General features: G+C 42.0%; 1 protein-coding gene across 2 annotated transcripts in view; it reads left to right on the top strand.

Moving 5' to 3' along the window:
* wdr70 (WD repeat domain 70) overlaps window positions 1-15,533 on the top strand; it is a 36,355-nt gene extending 20,822 nt beyond the window's left edge. For both annotated transcript variants that reach the window (XM_029444571.1, XM_029444572.1), the window contains exons 11-18: window positions 1,159-1,258; window positions 1,640-1,724; window positions 1,823-1,961; window positions 9,451-9,551; window positions 10,082-10,161; window positions 11,816-11,932; window positions 13,982-14,144; window positions 14,864-15,533. In XM_029444571.1, coding sequence (XP_029300431.1) covers window positions 1,159-1,258; window positions 1,640-1,724; window positions 1,823-1,961; window positions 9,451-9,551; window positions 10,082-10,161; window positions 11,816-11,932; window positions 13,982-14,144; window positions 14,864-14,951 — 873 coding nt within the window. In that variant the 3' untranslated portion in view covers window positions 14,952-15,533. The remainder of the gene's footprint in view (window positions 1-1,158; window positions 1,259-1,639; window positions 1,725-1,822; window positions 1,962-9,450; window positions 9,552-10,081; window positions 10,162-11,815; window positions 11,933-13,981; window positions 14,145-14,863) is intronic.
* The last annotated feature ends 4,608 nt before the right edge of the window (window positions 15,534-20,141 follow it).

Here is a 20,141-nt window from a genome sequence, read left to right as displayed (position 1 = left end):
AAAGCTCCTTTAAAGCCTCAGAAGACATTCTACAACGTTCCCAGGCTGGGTAGTTATAACTAGCAACCTTTTTAATGTGTAAAATTGGTGGAGTTGCTCTTTTAACCGATTTTAGTTAGACGAGTGTATTACTTACTTACTTCCTAGCCCGTTAAAATACTTTTCAATCTGTCTTCTCAACCTCCAAATACTGCCGTCTCCTATGATTCTGACACATGTGATGTTGAGGAGCTCAATTGTCCATATTTTGTAATAAGTCCTGGTGCTCGTTGATATTTTGACGAGACTCTTAGTCTTACTAATAGTCGTTGTTACTGGTCGCTTTTTTAAGGATTGTTAATAATCCGAGAGAATCAAAAAGGGCGACGCCAGCTCAGGGCGTCAGGTAATAAGGGGGTCTTACGTGAGTTATTGGCTGGTAAAGCTGTATGAGTACTATTTCAGGTAGGAGCAAAGGAAAAATTAAACTCTGTCAAATTTGGTGCCTAAACTTGCCAAGGTAAATATCTGTGGTGTGTAATCTCGCTAAAGATTGCAGTGGGTACTGTGTGTAACGTAGCTGGTGTTTCATAAGGTATGGTGCGGTGTATGGTGCGGTGTATGGTGCGGTGTATGGTGCGGTGTATGGTGCGGCGTATGGTGCGCTCTATGGTGTGGTGTTTTTTAAGACCCGGAGAGTAAAAAGGTCTTTTTGTTTCTGCAGTGAGCGACAGAAACATCGGCTACTGAAGCAAAGCATTGGCAGGTTCATACTGTAGTACATCAGCAGCTTATAAGAGCTCTTTTTTAAATATTGATGAGCAGTAGGGAACACGGCAGCGTGTTTATGGAAAAGGCGGAGAGAGCCAGGACTGCACTATTTATTAATTTAGTTAATGATCGATTACTAGTCCAGGTTTCTGTACAGTCCTGGTCTGTGATGCATTCAACAGTATATAAATAATTTAGCTTCTGTATTTGCAAAATTATATCTACTTTTGTCACTTGCACATAACTATTATTAGACCCAAACAGGAGTTTCTGCTATCATGACTTTCAATTTCATAAACCGACCAATCACATGACCTGGAATAATGAAATTTCACATAATCTTTGTCTTTGTCATAAATCATGTACAACTAAGACCAATGCATTGTTTTCCTCTTTTGTTCCTCTTAGGTCCATACGAAGTTTCACTGTCGGCAAGCACACATTCCAGGATCAGACACCTCCTCCATCTGCTTTTCCTACGATGGCGTGACTCTGGCTTCACGGGGAGGTAAGAAAAAATACCTTAATCTCAGAGTATCCGCCAAAAGCCACAGCCAGCACTTGCACACATTGAGGTTGCATTTATCAAAAAGCCCAGCTCCAGTTTGTAACGCCTAATGCTCAATCCTTCACATAAAATAATGTTTTTTTTTTATAAAGCGAAGAAGTAGCTTCAATCTTCTTGTGCAACATTTAAAGGAGCCACCAGCAAGAGAACACAGAGGACTCATAAGACATGAAGTATATAGACGGGCACACTTGGGTTCCTCATTGTCATGTGATCTAGTCGGGAGGTTTCTAAAGCAAGAGTCCTTCACTTGGCATATTTCTTACATCCTTGTTGTACAGTCAGTTCCACTGTGGTGACTTTCTGTGTCTATTTTGGCAGGTGATGACACTATGAAGTTGTGGGATATACGTAACTTCAAGAAGCCCGTGAATGTAGCTACTGGACTGCCCAACAACTTTACAATGTGAGGATTTTAAACTCTCATCAACAGTCTTGCTTGATTACTGTGAATAGCGTGTGGAGTATGACCCGGTGATATGTGTGTGTAATCGTCTCCATTAGGACCGACTGCTGTTTTAGCCCTGACGATAAGCTTCTTGTAACGGGGACCTCTATGAAGAAAGACCAGGGAAATGGGAAATTGGTTTTCTTTGACCGAGCTTCCTTTCAGAGGGTCTATGAAATAGAAGTCACCAACGCAGTAAGTTTCCGCCTCAATCTCCACGACCACAACTGCTCTCATTACAAGATGTTTTTTTCAAACTGGTTGATTTTGTTTAAAAAAAATAATGACCCCCAAATAATGCGCAGTGGAAAAGATAATGAATCCACAATGACACACAATGAAAACATAATGAAACCAATGTGTATGTCATTCCTCCTCCACGCAAGTAGGCCGGGCTCAAACTGCACACTTAACATATTTGTATTTGGTTATGGCTCCCTGAAAACATAACAACAGTCGTCTCGGCCTCATCATGGCAGCCAATGGAGATTTATTTAACTTCCTATTCAACCCAACGCAGGATTATGTAGTCGTGTACACGGCAGGACAGAGACTCATGCAGAATGGTGAAGTCAGACGTCTCTGCTATATAATTATGGAGTAATGATCCTAGAAACCAAAGTCTACAAAATTCCACTAAAATGTCATTTCAATTCATATCAGTTCACAAAGAAAGAGGGTTTGCTTTTTTCTTTTTGTAAATCTAATGGCCCAATCATTTGGCAGGTTGCTAAATATTTTCCCCTTTTTTAAATCCCTGTGTGTCTGAAGCTAGTCGTATATCAGCATATGTATGTTCTTCATTGTCCCCCTGGATGAAAGATTACCGGTGGTCGTGTTTGGGGGGCGGGCAAGATGAGAATGAGTTATAGAGGGGAGTGAAGGAAAACGAGAAGGAAAGTTAACAATAAAAAAAAAAAAATGCTTTTGAGGCAAGCTCGGAGAAAGTGGAGTAATGTGACCTTTCCTTACTGCGAGTCATTCCCACAAACCTTTGGCAGGAAAGCTATTGACGCTTTTATATGCCTTTTTTGAGTTGCATTTGAAATTTAATTATCTACGGACACAATCGGCATGTTCCATTCACATGCACTACACTGTCAAACACATTGGCAAACTATGTCATTTATACTAATCCTGCTTTCTCAGAAATCCATTTGGGGAGGGCAGCCAGCCATAGGTGCTGAAAGGAAGGGCAGAGGTGCTGTCTTCACTAGAAATACTTTTTCTCTCTCGCTGCTTCCTGCTCCTCCTTCTCTGTCTTTTCCTTTTCAACAGATTTAGCACTGTGTATCTGTAGTCATAACAGTGAGGTCTGACAGAGGCTAATGGCTTCTAACTTGGTCTCCTTGGCTAAGGTTTGACACTTTCACATGGGCCACTAAGTAAATGTGTTCGAGAGAGGAGGAAAGAGACAAAAGCTGTGTTTGTGTGTCTTGCATCCCGCTGTCCTGCCAGCCAGCTGCTGTTAGCTTGCAAACCTTGGCACAGCATCGACACTCTGAGGAATGATCGGATGGCGCTCTGTGTTTTTGGATGACCCATTTCTATCTGAGATTTTAACTTTAAATCTATTGTCATGTTCTTATCTAAACAAGACTTTTTAGAGTTATTCAAACCGTCCGTTGATACAGAAGGATGACTGTTGAAGTCGGTGAGCTCGTCTGAAGTTGGAACGAAGAATGGCGCTGCTTTTAAAATAGAGTTGACTGAGTTCCGTGTTTACTTTGATGGCTAAAAATAGCATCTTTAGCATCAGTATACTCGCTGTCGGTACTTTGGTGTGCCTTCATTTAGGAGGAACAACAACATAGTTACATATGTCTCACTGTAATCTTACACTGTTGGTTGTGCAACGGTCTCAAAATGTAAAACCACATGTTCTAGATACCCTGTCGTGAAGATGATGTTGCTACTGTACGTGTCCGCTCCTCTCTACATGTCTAGAGCTCCTGTAACGTTAGAAGATGACAGTCCACAAAACCTGACAGCTAAATGGTGCACGCCAATACACATGACTTTTGAAGGTTCGCGATTTAATGGTGTCACTCAAAGACTGCCGGTTTAATCTGCACAACATAAGACTTGTATGTTGCGTTCAAGGTCTTCCCGCAGAGTCTATTCAAACAGAATCAGCTGTAACATTTGCACCCACTTCCCCCGTGGTGACGATATTGCCGTAGGCAGCATCAAAGAAAGACCGTAGACACTTTTGGGTCAAAGAGTCCGTTTAGAACTTAACAACCCTGCTCCTCTTTTGCGTCACCCCAAGGACGTGTGTCTTCTCTTTCACTTTACCGAGGAGGGTAAACATTTGGAATTGATTTTTCCATTGGCCTTACACTCGTTCCACCGTCCACTATTGCGAGAAACTCTGAAAGCTTCAGCTCACTTTCACTGGCGCTTCCTGTCTGCTCACTCTTTATATTCTACAGAGAAATCCAGCAGATTTACCACAAAGTCCTGCGCACAGCCATGAAAAACTATGCAGTGTAGAGCCGACGTACAGGCTGCCAATCGCCTGGGCAATGGTTTTATTTGTGTTAATTGTAACCTCTTAAAATGTACACGGTAATGATTTAAAGACTTTAATAATGCGTGTTCCTTCAAACGTGACTGAAGCCGACGTAGTAAACATCCTTTTGAAGGCATTCACATATTTAAAGCAGTGTCATCGATTTTGGTTTTGTTCACATAAAAGATTTTATTTTTGTTAATACGTAGAGGTTTAGAGAAGCATGTAAGGAGAGAGGTTTTAGGATTGATGCCTTTCTTAGTATTTTACTGCATGTTCAAATTTGATAGTTTTCCTAAAATCCATCCTCTAGATTCAGCTCCTCCCCCTAACACACAGTCGTAATTCTTCACAATCTGAGTGTAACATTATCGACCGCGCCAAAAGGTATCGGTAGCTAATACCCCCCCCCCCCCCCCCCCCCCCCAATATAATTTTTATGCAGTGAAATTTAGTTTTGCTGCAGATCAGCTATTTCTGGTTGACATGCACTCAGTGAACCTGATGAATGTGCTATTTACTATGTTTACATCAGCCGTCTGCTTCTCGGATGGCCCGAGAATTTAAGTGCAGTCTTTATAAAGTGGCGTACCAGGCAGGCGAGTGAAAGGAAGGGCCACCAATCATTTCTAACTAAACAGTCTACATAACCCCAGACCTGGATTTCTGGGGTGCGCTTGGGAGCAAAGGCTGTTTTAGGCCCATTTGGTAAATACTTCAGACACTCTTAAGCTTATTTTATTACATCAAAAGGGGCAGAAACCAGGTGAGACCATGCTGACTATCAAAGCACTGAGCTCTTGGCTGGATTTCAAATGGAACTTTTTGTTGCATCTCTGTCCCTTGTTTCCTGTTATCTCTTTACTATGGCTATGTAAGAAAGATTACAATTTACCAAAAAATAATGAACCAATTTCATCCACTAGATTGTTGTCAGGGCCAATGGTGACCTTATTAAATGGATTGGGTATCGGCCAAACGGATCGCCATTATGTACCATTTCTTTGTCACATTAATTAATCACAATACATTTTTTTTTTTAGTCTTACTCACTCTGTCGAGCGTCTTTGAGTTTTTAGAAAAGTGCTATACAAGTATTATTATTATTATTATTATTATTATTATTATTTTATTATTATTATTATTTTATTGTTGTTGTTGTTGTTATTATTTTATTATTATTATTATTTTATTATTATTAACATTGAAAAAATGCAACTTTTTTCAAAAATACAACTTTGCACAAACCTAAAATGCATGTTAGTGCGGGATTATCTCTACTCCACTTAGTTACAAAGTTATGTGTCGTTACAGTCTCATTACCTGACACACACAGAGGAATGATCCCGATCAGATCCACCCCGAGACACAGACAGATTACTAACTAAACCAAAGGGTGGTGAGAAGTGAATCTATTATACTGAAATAAAGATACTTGGTTAAAGAAGTGAGCTCTTTATTCCTGCAGGAATGGAACAACAGAGTGTCAAGCAGTCTGCAGTGAAGTTCAACGAACACACTATATAGTCACCAACTGGGTGGCTATGTTTACAATCGGCTGTGCAATTACGCACATTTAGCTGATACAAGAGTTACAAGCTGGCACATCTAGAGATACAAGACTGTCAAGGGGACATGACCAGAGTGTACTCTGGTCCCAATCGCTGTAAGTAGGACAAACATAAGATGAGCATAAGAAGAATAGGACCGTATAAGACAAGATAACAAATTACCATTACAATCTTTTCAATGAAAAATAAAAAGACAGCTGGCTTTGGATCGGCACTCGATAAATGAATCTAAATCAGGAGCATCTGTAAATGAGTTTGTGTTGAGAGAGGACAAAGTGGCAACATAGCATCCTTAATATGGTATGCTTGGTACATTTTGACGTTTGAAATCCAGTTTGACTTACAGGTGTCATATTCTAAATGATCAGAAGAAGTATGCACAAAAGGTAATTACTGCATTTCAGGAATCCAGCTAAAGAATCATTGATTAGCACTACTATCTATTTTATGATGTTTCTGTGCGTGATGTTGCCGCTTGCCAGTGCTACACCTCTCATGCCTGATCGCTCTTAAACAGTACGCTGCCTACTGCGCCACGTTAGCGAGGCCTTTGATACAAATGGTTGAACTCGAAAGGTAGAAGGGAGGCCTTAACGCTATTAATTCTTGTGCTTCTAACCCAAGTTAATCTTGCATGATGTAAAAGCAACTTGTTCCATAAGGCAGTTCATACTAATTAAAGACTTCTCGGACATGTGCCCACTCGGCGGGTAGCTGAGGTGCTAAGCCGAGAGTTGTCCTTTCCCCGGCTGCCTTCAGCTGGCCTGTGTAGCCAAGTCTGTCAGGAGCGTTGCACATTTGGATCCACTCACCATCGACTAAACAAGGAACACAGCTGTGACTGTTGTGTCCCATTAGTGCTGCATAACTTTATTTCATAATCGCCATACATATTGGGCGAGTCGCTGTTGTCTTATTTATCCACAATCAGCCTTTGGTATTTTAATCTGATGGGACATAAAAGGCTGCTACTGAAGAACTGACTGATTAAAGTTTCCTCCTTCATGATGTGATGTAATTTTGTGGACGCGAAGCGTAAACACGGGTTCCTAGAGTATAAACATGCAGCTCTGAATATCTGGAAAGCAGTTTTACTGTTGGACTGGACTGCACTGTGCTTGGCTCTGGGCTTCTCAGTGGATCCAGCTGGGGTGGGCCCCACTCGACTGCTCCGTCAGGCTTCTCTCTCTCTCTCTGTCTCTCTCTCTCTCTCTCTCTCTGTCTCTCTCTCTCTCTCTCTCTCTCTCTCTCTCTCTCTGACTTGTTTCACTGCTGACAGAATGATTTGTTTGGGTCTGATGAGGTTATTTTTCTCATCTCGGCTGGGCTGCAGTTACCTGGCTGTGTTGTTTTGGTTGTACGGCCTGATTCGTTGTGCTGTGTTGTGTTGACATGCTGTGTAATGGGGGAATTCCTGTAGCTTTGACGGTACCTGCGGAGTGTAAAAAGAAATTCCTAACTGTCGTCTCAGCCTTCCCTTGCGTGTAGGGACTGTCCACGTTGATTTAACAACTATGCAATTTATAACCCATTACGCATTTACACTCGGGCACATCCACAGAGGAGTAGATTTAAATAGTTCATTATGCAAACATGCTGATGCATGTTTGTGCCGGGCGCTCTATGGGAACAGCATCTCCCTCGGGACAAATACACCAGGTTTTCATAGCTCTGAATTATTAATTAATTAAATTGCTGAGTTAATGCAGTGCAAACAGATTTACGTTTGAGCCTATTAAGTCATTTATTATTAATAATTATTTATACATGGTATGATCTATCTAGCTGTGCATTAATGGAATATGTGAGGCTCATGTTAAGCACATCCTGTTTAAAGCATTTCCAGAGCTTTCTATCAATTACAGTCGGCTCATGATCTGGGTGAGCAGATTAAACCTCATCTGTCCCATGAGCTACACACATCAGCTGGCCTGGTACTGCAGCTACTGTATGTAGATACTGTATGCATGTATGTATGTAGATGCTGTATGTATGCATGTATGTATGTTGTATGTAGATACTGTATGCATGTATGTATGTAGATGCTGTATGTATGCATGTATGTAATGTAGATACTGTATGTATGCATGTATGTATGTAGATACTGTATGTATGTAGATACTGTATGTATGCATGTATGTAGTATGCATGTATGTATGTATGTATGTAGATACTGTATGCATGTATGTATGTAGATACTGTATGTATGGTATGTATGTATGTATGTAGATGCTGTATGTATGCATGTATGTATGTAGATGCTGTATGTATGCATGTATGTATGTAGATGCTGTATGTATGCATGTATGTATGTAGATGCTGTATGTATGCATGTATGTATGTAGATACTGTATGTATGCATGTATGTATGTAGATACTGTATGTATGTAGATACTGTATGTATGCATGTATGTATGTATGTATGTAGATACTGTACGTATGTATGTATGCATGTATGTATGCATGAGGTGTGTGTCAAATTTAAGCAGATTGTGAACTATTTTAATTCAATATAAGCAAAGATTCTTAATTATGTTGCATACTTAAAATATTGGAACATGATTATCTTATAAGTCCATTTATTTACGAAGTGAGAATGTTATTTTTATATAACACATTAGTTGTGTGTAATGTTTTATAAGATCCCTTTATGTTGTGCTTTATGGTTTTTTATTGTAATATTGAAGTAAAACAATGTAGCCATGCTTACATTTTCTCCATGTACATGCACGAGTACTTGTCTTCGTGTGTGTGTGTGTGTGTGTGTGTGTGAGTGATTGAGACTTCTTCCCATGGCATCCTGGTGGGGAGCTGAACAGCTGGGCGCTAAGCAGCTTTCACCGTCACAGAATCTGGACATCCCAGTCGTAGTCCTACTCCAACCCACCCCCCACTCCCCTGTCCACGACCCCCGCCCCCCAGATTGCCTGCTCTGTTCCACATAAAGAAAAACGCTCACTCTCTCAAAAATTCTGCACAACTACTGCACACACACGTACACATGATACTCGCGAACCCAATTCGTCACAGGAGGTCGTGATGCTCTAATAATGAGTGAAGAAAAGAGGCTGTACTGCAGGGAGTCCAGCTCTCTACTGTAGCTCGCGTATCTCAGGATGAACAGAGAGACTTCATCACTGTCCAACCACTGTGTGTGTATTTCTCTCTCTGCCCCTCTTTCTCTCTCTGTCTCTATCTCTCACACGCGAACACACACACACACACAAACCTCTGGATAAATGTGGTCACATTTGCCTATTGGCACTGGGCCATCTGTCACACACAGACTGAGGGATCCAGCCCTCCATCCCAACAACCAAATATAGTCAAGTAGAGCAGCGGAGAACGCTGGGACTGATCCCCACTGTACCACAACCAACCCGGGTCACGCACTCACAATACCGAAGACAATAAAATATGATTGTTAGCACTTGTTGGCAGAGAAGCAGACACATCCGTGCTAATCTGTAGCACAGTAGAGAAAGAAGTTCACAACCTGCTGTGTTTTAAAGAATGACCTCCTTTCCTCACATGGTACCATCTTCAGTTAATGTAACTAAAACTAAAACACTTAACTGCATCTGTTTGTGTGTTCCAGAGCGTTGTCCGCTGCCTGTGGCACCCAAAGCTTAACCAGATAATGGTGGGAACCGGGAATGGACTGGCCAAGGTCTACTATGACCCGGTTAAGAGCCACAGGTACGTTCAGTTCAGACCTTCTTTCTTTCTTTTAAATAAAGGCTGGTGTTATTCTGAAGAGACTAAAAAAAACAACAATGAATGTATCCTTCCAGTTATTGTCTGCGTAGCCACAGCCTGAAATAACTTTCCGCAATGCCATGAAAACCCATGCAAGAGCCATACTGTTGCAATGGATAACTATGCGTTCATTTCAATCAACACGCTGTAAACACAGGATAAACACGAGCGCGCAGTTGAGAAGTTCGTCATCCGTCTCCGTGTTAGTCAAACCAAAAACTGTTCCCAATATATTTAGTAACACTTTTGTCAATGTGACTCTTTTATGTATTTGAAAGGTTTTTTGGACAACAGTTGAGCTCTGTGGCTCACAGACATATGTTACGCTGTAGCTGCAAATAATCTGGTGCGATGAATTCAATATCTGTGTCTTCGGGTGAAGAGCTCTTCCTCTTGATCTTTTGTTTTCTCTATGATGCGTTCAAACAGCCTCATTTGTAACCAACTGGCTCTTTTTTTTTTTTCTTCAGGGGGGCTAAGCTGTGCGTCGTGAAGAACCAGCGGAAAGAGAGACAAGCAGAGACCCTAACACAAGATTACATCATCACACGTAAGTTCTCACATGCCTGTTGAACCGCTGTCACGATCCGTTTCATCCGTACCTTTTATAAGAATACTAGAATTTGCCACAAATGTTGAACTTAATTCCCCCCCGCTCTCTTGCCTTGCTGTGCGCACGGTCTTTTCATCAGTAAACAATTACTAAAGTGCCTTTCTCAAAGCCCACCAGCCGTTTGGTCCACCTTGAGCCACTAACCCATCTGGTCTTCACATGATGAGGCGACTACAAGAGGAAGAGCGCTCCAAAATGTGATGTTCTAAGCATCCTCCTTCTTTGACATAAAGAACAAAAACACCAACCCTCATTTACATGCTGCCTCTCTCTCTCTCACACACACACACACACACACACACACACACACACACACACACACAAGCAGAAACATTTAAACACACACTCGGTCTCATACCGGACGGGCTTTGCGAGGAATGAGAGTGTTCAGAGCTTTCATGGGCCCATTAGCTGATGGAGCAGGGTGTGGATGAGTGGACCGACAGCCGCGGGGCACCGTGCCACGTGGCGCCCATGTGCTCTGCAGTCACGTCGGATCACGCTTGGGACAGCAGCCTCTCCCACCTCTGCTGGCGTGATCTCCTGCTGGTCCACTCCACACACACACACACAAATGACCCCCCTACCTGTCATCCTGTCATATCACCGACACACGAGGCTGTCATCTCTTTTGTGCGTGCCTCTCGCTCTTTTGACCCCAGACTAAAGCCATGAACCCACACGAACGGAACAGCTGCCGACACGTCGTCCCTCATTGGCTGCCGGGACCCGATTCAGACGCAATTTATTGTTTGGGCTATTGCAGCCTCTTCAGATGCATCATGTGATTTAATTGCCATGCCAACAGGGTGTGAAATAGGCCGACGTTTCACTGCCACAAGCGGCGAGTGACGCACTTGATGCCCTGGCACTGGAAAATTAGAGGGGACAGGAAACAAGTGATGGCCCATTGAGAAAAGCGAGGGAATCTGTTAACAGTAACCTTTTTGCTTAATGTAGCGTGGAGGAGAAGAATTAACACTGAACAGCGACAGGGCTCCTGAATGGAAAATCACTTTATCTAGCCCTTTACTAAAGTGTCTCTTTGTAACCTCTGAGGATAAGAGCAGAGCATACACTCGCTTTCCACAAATGCTCACTCTCTCACACACACACGCACACACAGTCTCTTCTTCTCACACACCTTTTAAGGGGACTCATTCACACTTACTCATGCACACGTTCAGTCACACACTCATGGATTTAAGTGCTGGGGGCCTTTTATTGTGATAGTGTTCACAAAAGTGTGAAGAGTGGCAGAGTGATTGTCTGAATCTAAACATGGGGGATATAATGAGTGTGTTGGTGTGCACTATGGCAGAAAGAGTACACGTGCTGCTAGAGGTCAACAGGTGTGTGTAAGTTGTGGGTAAATGCTGCGTCTCTTCTGCAAGGTGTAGTAGTGGGTGAGATTGTGCTTCTGTATGAAAGCACTGGCAAGTCTCAGTCTTTTTATTTAGCGACGTTTAGCGCGCTACAAACACCGACCATACTTCCAGGTGCCCTGCCTGCTTATTTGTGCGGCTCTGTTATGTGATCTTGCAGTTACCTAAGCAACTTGATTATCCTTGTTTACCCTGTGTGTCCACAGCTCATGCCTTACCCATGTTCAGAGAGGCCCGGCAGCGGAGTACACGGAAACAGCTGGAGAAGGACCGCCTTGACCCGAAGAAGTCCCACAAACCTGAGCCTCCCGTGTCCGGACCAGGTAAAGAGTTTTTATTGCTTTTTTTATTTGAGCAAAAACATTAACATCACAGATTAAAAGGACAACGGCAAAAGGAAAGGCATGTAATGGCGTGTGCAATATGTCTCCCTGGGAGACGAAACAAAACAAAAACGCACAGCCAACACAGTTATTTGAATGTGAGCGTAGGAACGAGATACAGCTTCAGTTTTTAAAGCGTATTATTAGCGGGATTGAATATATGATTCTGTTTTAGGCAGATGTACAAATCCACAGTTGTTGATGTTTTGGGTGTTACGCAATCCAGCTGAAGCCCAGAGCTGCACTGACGGCACTGCTCCCTCTTTGCCTCTCAACATTCATCGTAGCCCGCCGGTGCCACATATTTCCTAACTACTGGGGACGTAATGATGCCTTGTGAACGTTCTCTGGTCCATCTCTGTAGTGTTACTATAATACACACTCACACAAATGCCACACCTCACACGCATACGCACGATCACAGATAGAGTTTGAGCTTAGGGTCCAATAAGCCGAGTGGCCACACGACATTACATGTTTTTAAGGTATTTAAACGTGCAACATTTTAAAAAGGGGGTCAGGGAAATGTTGCCCAGTTTACAAAAGAACCACGTAAAAAAAAAAAAAGCCCACAAATACAATGATTTGCATTCAAAGGAAGTTATTATTAACATAGCATATAGTATATTCAATATATCAGTTTTTCTTTCACCGTACACAATTAAGCCTTTTTATAAAATCGGCAAAATCTCTGCTCGGCTAAATGATGATGAATTAGGAATCGGTGTGTGTATGAGTATGCAAACATGCGGAGGAGCAGGACAAGAGGAAAGACAGGAAAATAATAGTCTGCAAAAATAAAATGTAGGTCCATTTTTTTTTTTTTTGTATAAAAAAATGAGGTTCACAACTTAATAGCAGGCCGGTGGTTTTCAGAAGACAGGCTGTCTTTGTATTGTTTATCCTGTGTGTGAAATTACTTTGCATAAGTGGGAGACAATGTTTGGTGGTTGGCTGGTTGCTTACAAGCAATGGAAAGAGGTGCCTCTCAATCCCCCAAACAAACTTTGCTGCCCAACTCTAGCAGGAAATTCCTGTGTGTGTGTGCACATGCGTGTGTGTGTGTGTGTGTGTGTGTGTGTGTGTGTGTGTGTGTCCCCTATCCTTGATCTTTTAAGACAACCGTAATAATGCCCTCGCTGGAAAGTAGAACGTTTTTCCCCCCAAAACTGCATTTAAGTGCAGTGAAATACAGCCAACAGTACAGTAACTCCCACACTTGCTGGAGCGAGAATGGAAAAAGTGTATAAAGATAATAAATCTAATAAAAACCAACTCATGAGGTGGTAATATGCTAATAACAAAGAAACATACTGTGGCAAACTGTGTGCACAATCACACTATTTTGTAGAATAATGAGTAGCTCTGTGTGGACCTCAGGGGTGTGTGTGTGTGTGTGTCATAGATACATTTGTGACTGTCTGTCAAGCCGATTATACGGTTAAAGGAACAGTTCCACATTTTGGGAACTCTTGCGCGTTTGCTTTCTGCTCGACGGTCGGTCCAACTAACTGGCATCAGAGGGAAAGAGAAAGTTTCCAAAGCTAAACGTTAACCGACGCCTCTAAAGCTCAACAATAATGTGCTGCATCTCGTTTGTTAGATGTGTAAACGACGGGGGGGGGGGGATGATGAGACTTAAGAAAGTCACTGTGCCTTTTAAGAAAGCACTCCAATCATTGACTTAATGTTCTAATTCTATTTTACCATTACAAACTTTTACTTCTACTAAGCTGCATCAGTAAGTAACAAACATGCCGCCTATTAATACTACTGGGTGTTTTACGCTGCCGTCATCAGAGCTATGGGTTTGGCAGTAGTTTCTTGCTTTGGACAGAACCCACAGCCAGACCGCTGGCGTTAAACATGTTGCTAATTGTCACGTGTTAACGTGTGTGTCTGCGGTCAGACTGTAGTCATGCACAGTGTCTCAATTCTGTCCTTTTTATGTATAAAAGTCTTTAATCCAGTAATTGTGTGTCTCGACAGGTCGTGGAGGAAGAGTAGCAGCTCATGGTGGAACTCTGTCCTCCTTCATCGTGAAGAACATTGCTTTAGATAAAACCGACGACAGCAACCCGCGACAGGCGATCCTACGTCACGCCAAGGAAGCTTCAGATAACCCTTACTGGGTCGCTCCGGCTTACACACAGTAAGAAACGCTCACACCAGAATCTGTCCCGCTCATCTTCTCTCATTTCTGGGTTTGCTCGTATTAGCGGACGGCGTAAGATGAGTATCGGGAGGGCTGCTTATGGTAATGGTACTTGGGTTTCTTCCTACCGGTGTGACACATAAATGTTTAAAGAGTTGTACAGTTTTACAGGTACACACTTCACGCTGCCGAAAGGAGAGTAATGGACGACTCTAGATCTCTATCGGACTCAGACAGCTATGTAAACGTGGAACGAAGCCGCGGGACAAATCAAACAAACTGTTGCACATGCTGAAAGGAAACAATCTCTAGTTAAATATACTGTGCTAGTGCTATACATTATAGTAGATCAATCTGATAAAGTACACCACTTTCCCCTGTTTGTAGAGGTCTCTGTTGAGCAGTATAAAAGTCTGTGTGACAGCTCTCCGCTTTGGCTGTGAGCAGCAGGTCTGGTAGAGTTACAGTCGTCCGCACCATGTTCCCATCTGCAGCCTGAACTTCCTTTAAGCCTCAGTTGGAAGAAATCGTATTTCTAAAGCACTAAAGTTCTAATATTAAACTTCCCAAAGCCTTCGTCTCCTGACAGCTCTGTCATCTGGTTATTATCTTTTTACGTTGCACTTCATTGCGTTGCTCTAAAGTTGTCTTGGAGGGAGAGGGTAAAAAAAAGAAAACCTGTTAAATAATTACCCATTTTTTTTGTTTCCCTTTAGTACCCAGCCAGAGCCATTGTTTGCAGAGGATTCAGAGGAGGACGAGGAAGCTGAGAAGGAACCCGAGTGGAAGAAACGCAAGATCTGAGGCGCCTCGACGGCAGCTCATATTATATAGGATAAGCAGACAGGGTGGGCTAGTGTTTGTATATATTTCACAGTAACCACGAGGTCTCGAGATCAATCCCAGAACACCGAGTTACTGTCAGAAACGTGCATTAGAGCATCAGTTAAATTACCAAATTGTTACGTCTCTGTCCTCCCTCGTAATGTTTGCATACATGTATTTATGTGCGTCCTTCTGTGTTAAGGGGTAGCGCATAAATGTTCAGGCATTTTTACTGCGCAAGCATACTATAGTTTTATACACTTTTATGTTTCCCCCTCATTGCAATTCATCAACTTTGGGAAGAACTTGGCTTTTTATGTCTGTTTTGATTATAAGGACTTAATTTTCATCATTTCTATCGTCCGATCCTCCCACAGCTCCAGAGTTTGCTAATGCCTCATAAATTGTCTCCAGATTGTTGTGGTCTGGTTGTGTTCATCAACTATGAAGCACAGTTTATTAGTTTGTAAAAAGTAAATTGCAAAGAAGTACCGGTACACAAACTTCCAGCCAATTCTCCTCTCTTTTTTCTTTTTTTAATAAATAAGGGTTTGCAGTTTTGTTGGATGTGATGTACGAAACTTCAATCAGCCTTCTGCTAATTTAGACTTTCCCCCACATACTGTATGAAGAATTTGTATTCTCTTGTCAAATAGTGATATTTTACCTTGAAGTAAAGTAGATCTGTTTTTTTACCAGCTGATCAAAGGAATTATCCTGCCAAATGTTTTATTTAAAAAAAAATAATAATAATTCTGAGGCACTGGCTCACGCCTGCAGATATACAGTACACCCAGTCCAGGTTTTTACAGGCTACTTTAGACTCTTATTAACTTGGTAAACTTTACTGCAGCTGCTGCCATTTCTAATATTGATAAATATTAAATTACATTACGATAATCTTAATAATGTCAAGGTCCACTCGCTAGCTTTTCTGTAGTTTTCAACCACACCTCTCATTCTTTGTCCGCAAATTTGAAGTTGAGGAAGACTACAACCTTAAGCCCAAGTACAAAATGATGTAATATTTCTAGGGGCTTTAATTGCTTTAAATGTATAAGATTAAACTTGGAATTGGCAATATAACAGCGTGTGCTTTGCAAATGTGTAAATAACTGTACCGTGTAGCACACCTATAACAGCGTGGTGTTCTCTTTGTGTACAGTGTCTGGACATATTTCAACTGACCGAGAAAACCACAAAATACAGATCTAATGAAACCCATGTTTGTGTTTTTTATACATGTCTCAGAAATGTGAGTGTTTGTAAGAGGATTTTGAGCCCCATTGGTTAATTTAATGGCAAGAAGACGAGGTTTTGATTGTAAGTAAGCCAACACTGATATTTGTTACCTTACGTCGTAAAAAAAGGAAATCTTGACTCCATATCCAACATGTAGCTGGTGTCTGCACTCCACTTGCAACACGCTGTAGAGCAGTCTTAAAGTCCTAGCCAACCAAAAGTTAAAAGCAGACAATCGAATGTCTCAGTGTCCTGGCAAACTTCCTGTGGCCGTAAAATGAATATGAGACGGAGAAATACCAGGACAAGAAATATGGAAGGACTAAAAACAATGAGTGATGTTTTTAAGAGCAACTAAAGTGGAGAGTGGAGAGGAGAGAGGCTTCATGGGGGGAGAGGCTGACGTCAAGCTCCCCTTGAGAAGAGTTCTCAGCCAGCAGCAGGAGGTGAGGAGTCAGTGCTGTTTGATTCCCTCCACCAGCATGGGATGAACTAGTTGGCACGTGAAAAAGGGAAGGTGTGTGTGTGTGTGTGTACGTACTAGTTGGCACGTGGAAAAGGGAATGTGTGTGTGTGTGTGTGTGTGTGAGCTGAAACCACTGCCTCCAGGTGCAGACATTTTAAGATGCAGACCTGTCAAAGGGGTCAGTTCATCCAAATTACAAATAAATATTTCTACAGTGAAATCCATCTATAACCCCAATACAGAGGAGGTGAATGCTACTGGAAGATTGAACGACTCAACCCCAGATATACAGTGTCCTAGTTCTACACAAGAAAACTCTATTATTGTGGCCAAGTAAGGTTTTTTGGACTAGAGGATAAGACTATATTCTATATATCTTTCAATACTTTCCCCGTCTGTAGCACTCAAGTCACAAGCCCATTGGATCCTGTGAAAGAAACCGTTGCTTAATATTTACACATCCAGCCGTTACGGAGCAACATTCTCCTTCATTTCGTGTCCTGTTTCTGACCACCTGGTAAATGTTACTCCAATATTCACTGTATTTTAGCTTTGTTTCTCTCTCTCTCTCTCTCTCTCTACTAACTCCTGAGGGAAATATTTGTTTCTCTTTTAACAGATAATTGCAAAAAAAAGACTTAGAACCCGCTTACATCTGAACACAACGCTGAGGAGAGCGGGGAAACGGAACCAGAACGGTAACGTTGTTGGCTGTAAAAAGAAAACAATGAGCTGAAAGACAGCGAAACGCTCCCCAGAGCTGCAGAACTAGGAGACGATGACTTGTCACTACGAGCCAGTGCTTTTACACACACATGGTCATTTTAACCCTGGTTGATAGTTATTAAACGGCATCAAGCCTAAGCACTTAAAGAGACATGTTTTACTCGCGCTAACAAAAACAGCAGCTTAGATAAAAACACAAAAAACATGCGGGTCAGTATTTAGAGATTGTGACTCTTGTACCTCCGCTATTCTTTAAACACCTTGAGCCCCTGCGTTATGACTCTGTTTGCACTGCTGCCATCTTCTCATCAGCATTTATAAATCTTCTTACGCGCGATGGAAACATCCTTGAGCGCCTGATTTACAGCTCAGCGGCTCTTTACGTCTCGCTTTTGTTTACTGTACGACCTTGGGCTGGTGTTCAGGAATGCACGGCCCACTATGGAGGCCATCTCTCTCAACAAAAAAAAAAAAAAAACATCCCCGCAATTCTCCATTTAACCCAAAATCTTCATCTTCAATTTTACATGATGCTCGTGTAAACACATCCCAGAACAAATGAGCACCATCTGGCCCCCGGTGCATTATTGTTACATGGCAGAACACCAGGACACACGCTCACTTTAATAGAAACAAGTTTAATTCTGTAAAAAGTTATAAAATGAATATTGTACAAAAATAAAGTTTGCAGAGAGCTTTGGTTCTGTAACACAAAACAAGTGAGACGACATGACACAGAGGTGATGACACAATAAGGAGTGACAAAGAAATCCAATCTTCTAATATCAACACTGAGGATCTTTACCTTTTTGTTTTCCTGTTTACCTTTTTGCGTCTTTAAAAAACCAGAGGACTAATCACCGAGGAAGGTCATGAAGATGAGAGAGGCCTCGTGGTCACAGTTTACACACTTTAATGTATGGTATTGAAGAGTAGCAAGGCGCTCTGAGGCTTCTGGGAAGTCTCCTAACTGCACATTCTCATCTGGAAAGGCTTACGCACGAATCAGTTGTTAAAGGGGAAGATGATCCAATTGATGAGGTATGCTGTGATAAAAGCTCCGAGTTTTATTTTTTTCCCCTCTCTGTGTAGTGTTTGGCCTAAATTCAGCTTGATGCAGTGGATTTGTTCTGTGTTCAGGGGGATTACACAGTAAAGCTGGCTTGCTTGCTGCTGGGTGGGCACAGATACCTTGGTCCCTAATCCGTGCTAACATCAAGACCTACACGAGGGTGCTCTTTGTTCCACTTAAAACGATCCCCTCGCGGGGGTCTCAATGCGGAACAGCGACATGCTTCTAAAGAGCCTCCTGTTTTCCTGGGTGTATATTTGTGTATAGTTTGGGAATAAACTTGGCTGAACAAGTTAATGCATGTAAATAAGCACCCTTTAGTCTTCGCTCTGTAACTCCAAAACGTATTCTTTTGTCCAAACGTCTAGTCGTGAGATGTTTACATCAGTTGGGCGATGACAGCCGCTACAGTAGCTGGATCTTCTTTAAACTGCCTTCACCAATATGCCTTTGCCCACGGGGATATTTTGTTAAGACTCATGTTAGAGGATCACTTTCAAATCCCCTTTCAGGGAGTACGACCTGTCTGTCAGAGTCGAGACGGAAACACAAGCGGTCTTGTGAACTTTAAAGCCTATTGGGACAGTAACCGCTGCAAAGCCTTTGCTCGGACTTGGTGCAAGGCCAGATTGAGGTTTCGGGTAGCGTATGCTGACGGGCAGGCATTCTAACAGCTTCTGTACTCTGTGACTCAAAGGATGGATCCTCAAAGGCACCTGCAGATGCTCAGGGAGACCACTTCCCTCCTGTTGATTTTAGATTTCAATCAAAAGATTTGACGGCTCCTGTTTTGGAGTGACGTTAAATCTAATCTGGGTTATTAAGTGGAAAATAAACAGCAGCGAAAAGAGTGATTTGCTGAGAGCGCAACATCTGAAGTTCCTCCTGTCTTAGCGTAGTCACATGTGGAAAGAGTAGGAGAAATGTCCAAAGAAAACAAAATAAATAAATCTACCCTGCCCTCCCCCCCCCCAAAAAAATGCTCCAAAAACAACAAATCAATTCAATCAAAAACAAATCTTCTATTGGTCCCCTCCTCTGTGTCTCTTCCTACCTTCTCTTAACTGGATTGCTAATGATGATCCTTTGGAGTCATGAATTGAGAAACTCTGGAATCTAAGTGAAGCGAAGAAGCATCATCAGGATGTGTTGGTGAGTTTAGCAGTTCTGGATCACCTTTTAAAGATTTTGCTTGAGAAAATGCACCACATTGGCACCATCCTAGACAAACGAAGCTTTCAAATAAATAAGAAAAACGACAATTTCATTCATAAAATGGATTGAAATAAATAACAATAAGTTAATTCCCATCGTAATAAATATACCTCTTACACACACGTGTATATATATATATATATATATGTATATATATGGTTGGATTGTTATGTAGACGCGTTGCACGAAAAACATCTTTGCAGTGTGTGGTATTTCTCATCCGTTGGCTCTGAATGCAAATGTCAACATCCAGACTATGCAGTGGAAGTGATTTAGACTGCAGCTGAAGATACTCCTCAAATCTCTGTGTTCATCTGGAGTCTTAGGAGCCCGTTATGGAAAACTGATGTTCCTGGGAAAAGGAATTCCTCCAGAAAAAGAACATCTGAAGTTTTCTTCACTGAGCGCAGATCTGGAAGTGTAACAGTATTGTTTCTCCTGTAAATTG

The sequence above is a fragment of the Cottoperca gobio genome, chromosome 12 (assembly GCF_900634415.1).
Source record: "Cottoperca gobio chromosome 12, fCotGob3.1, whole genome shotgun sequence".
Taxonomy (NCBI): Eukaryota; Metazoa; Chordata; class Actinopteri; order Perciformes; family Bovichtidae; genus Cottoperca; species Cottoperca gobio.
Note: the sequence above shows the minus strand (reverse complement) of the source record. Positions and strands in the feature narration are given on the sequence as shown.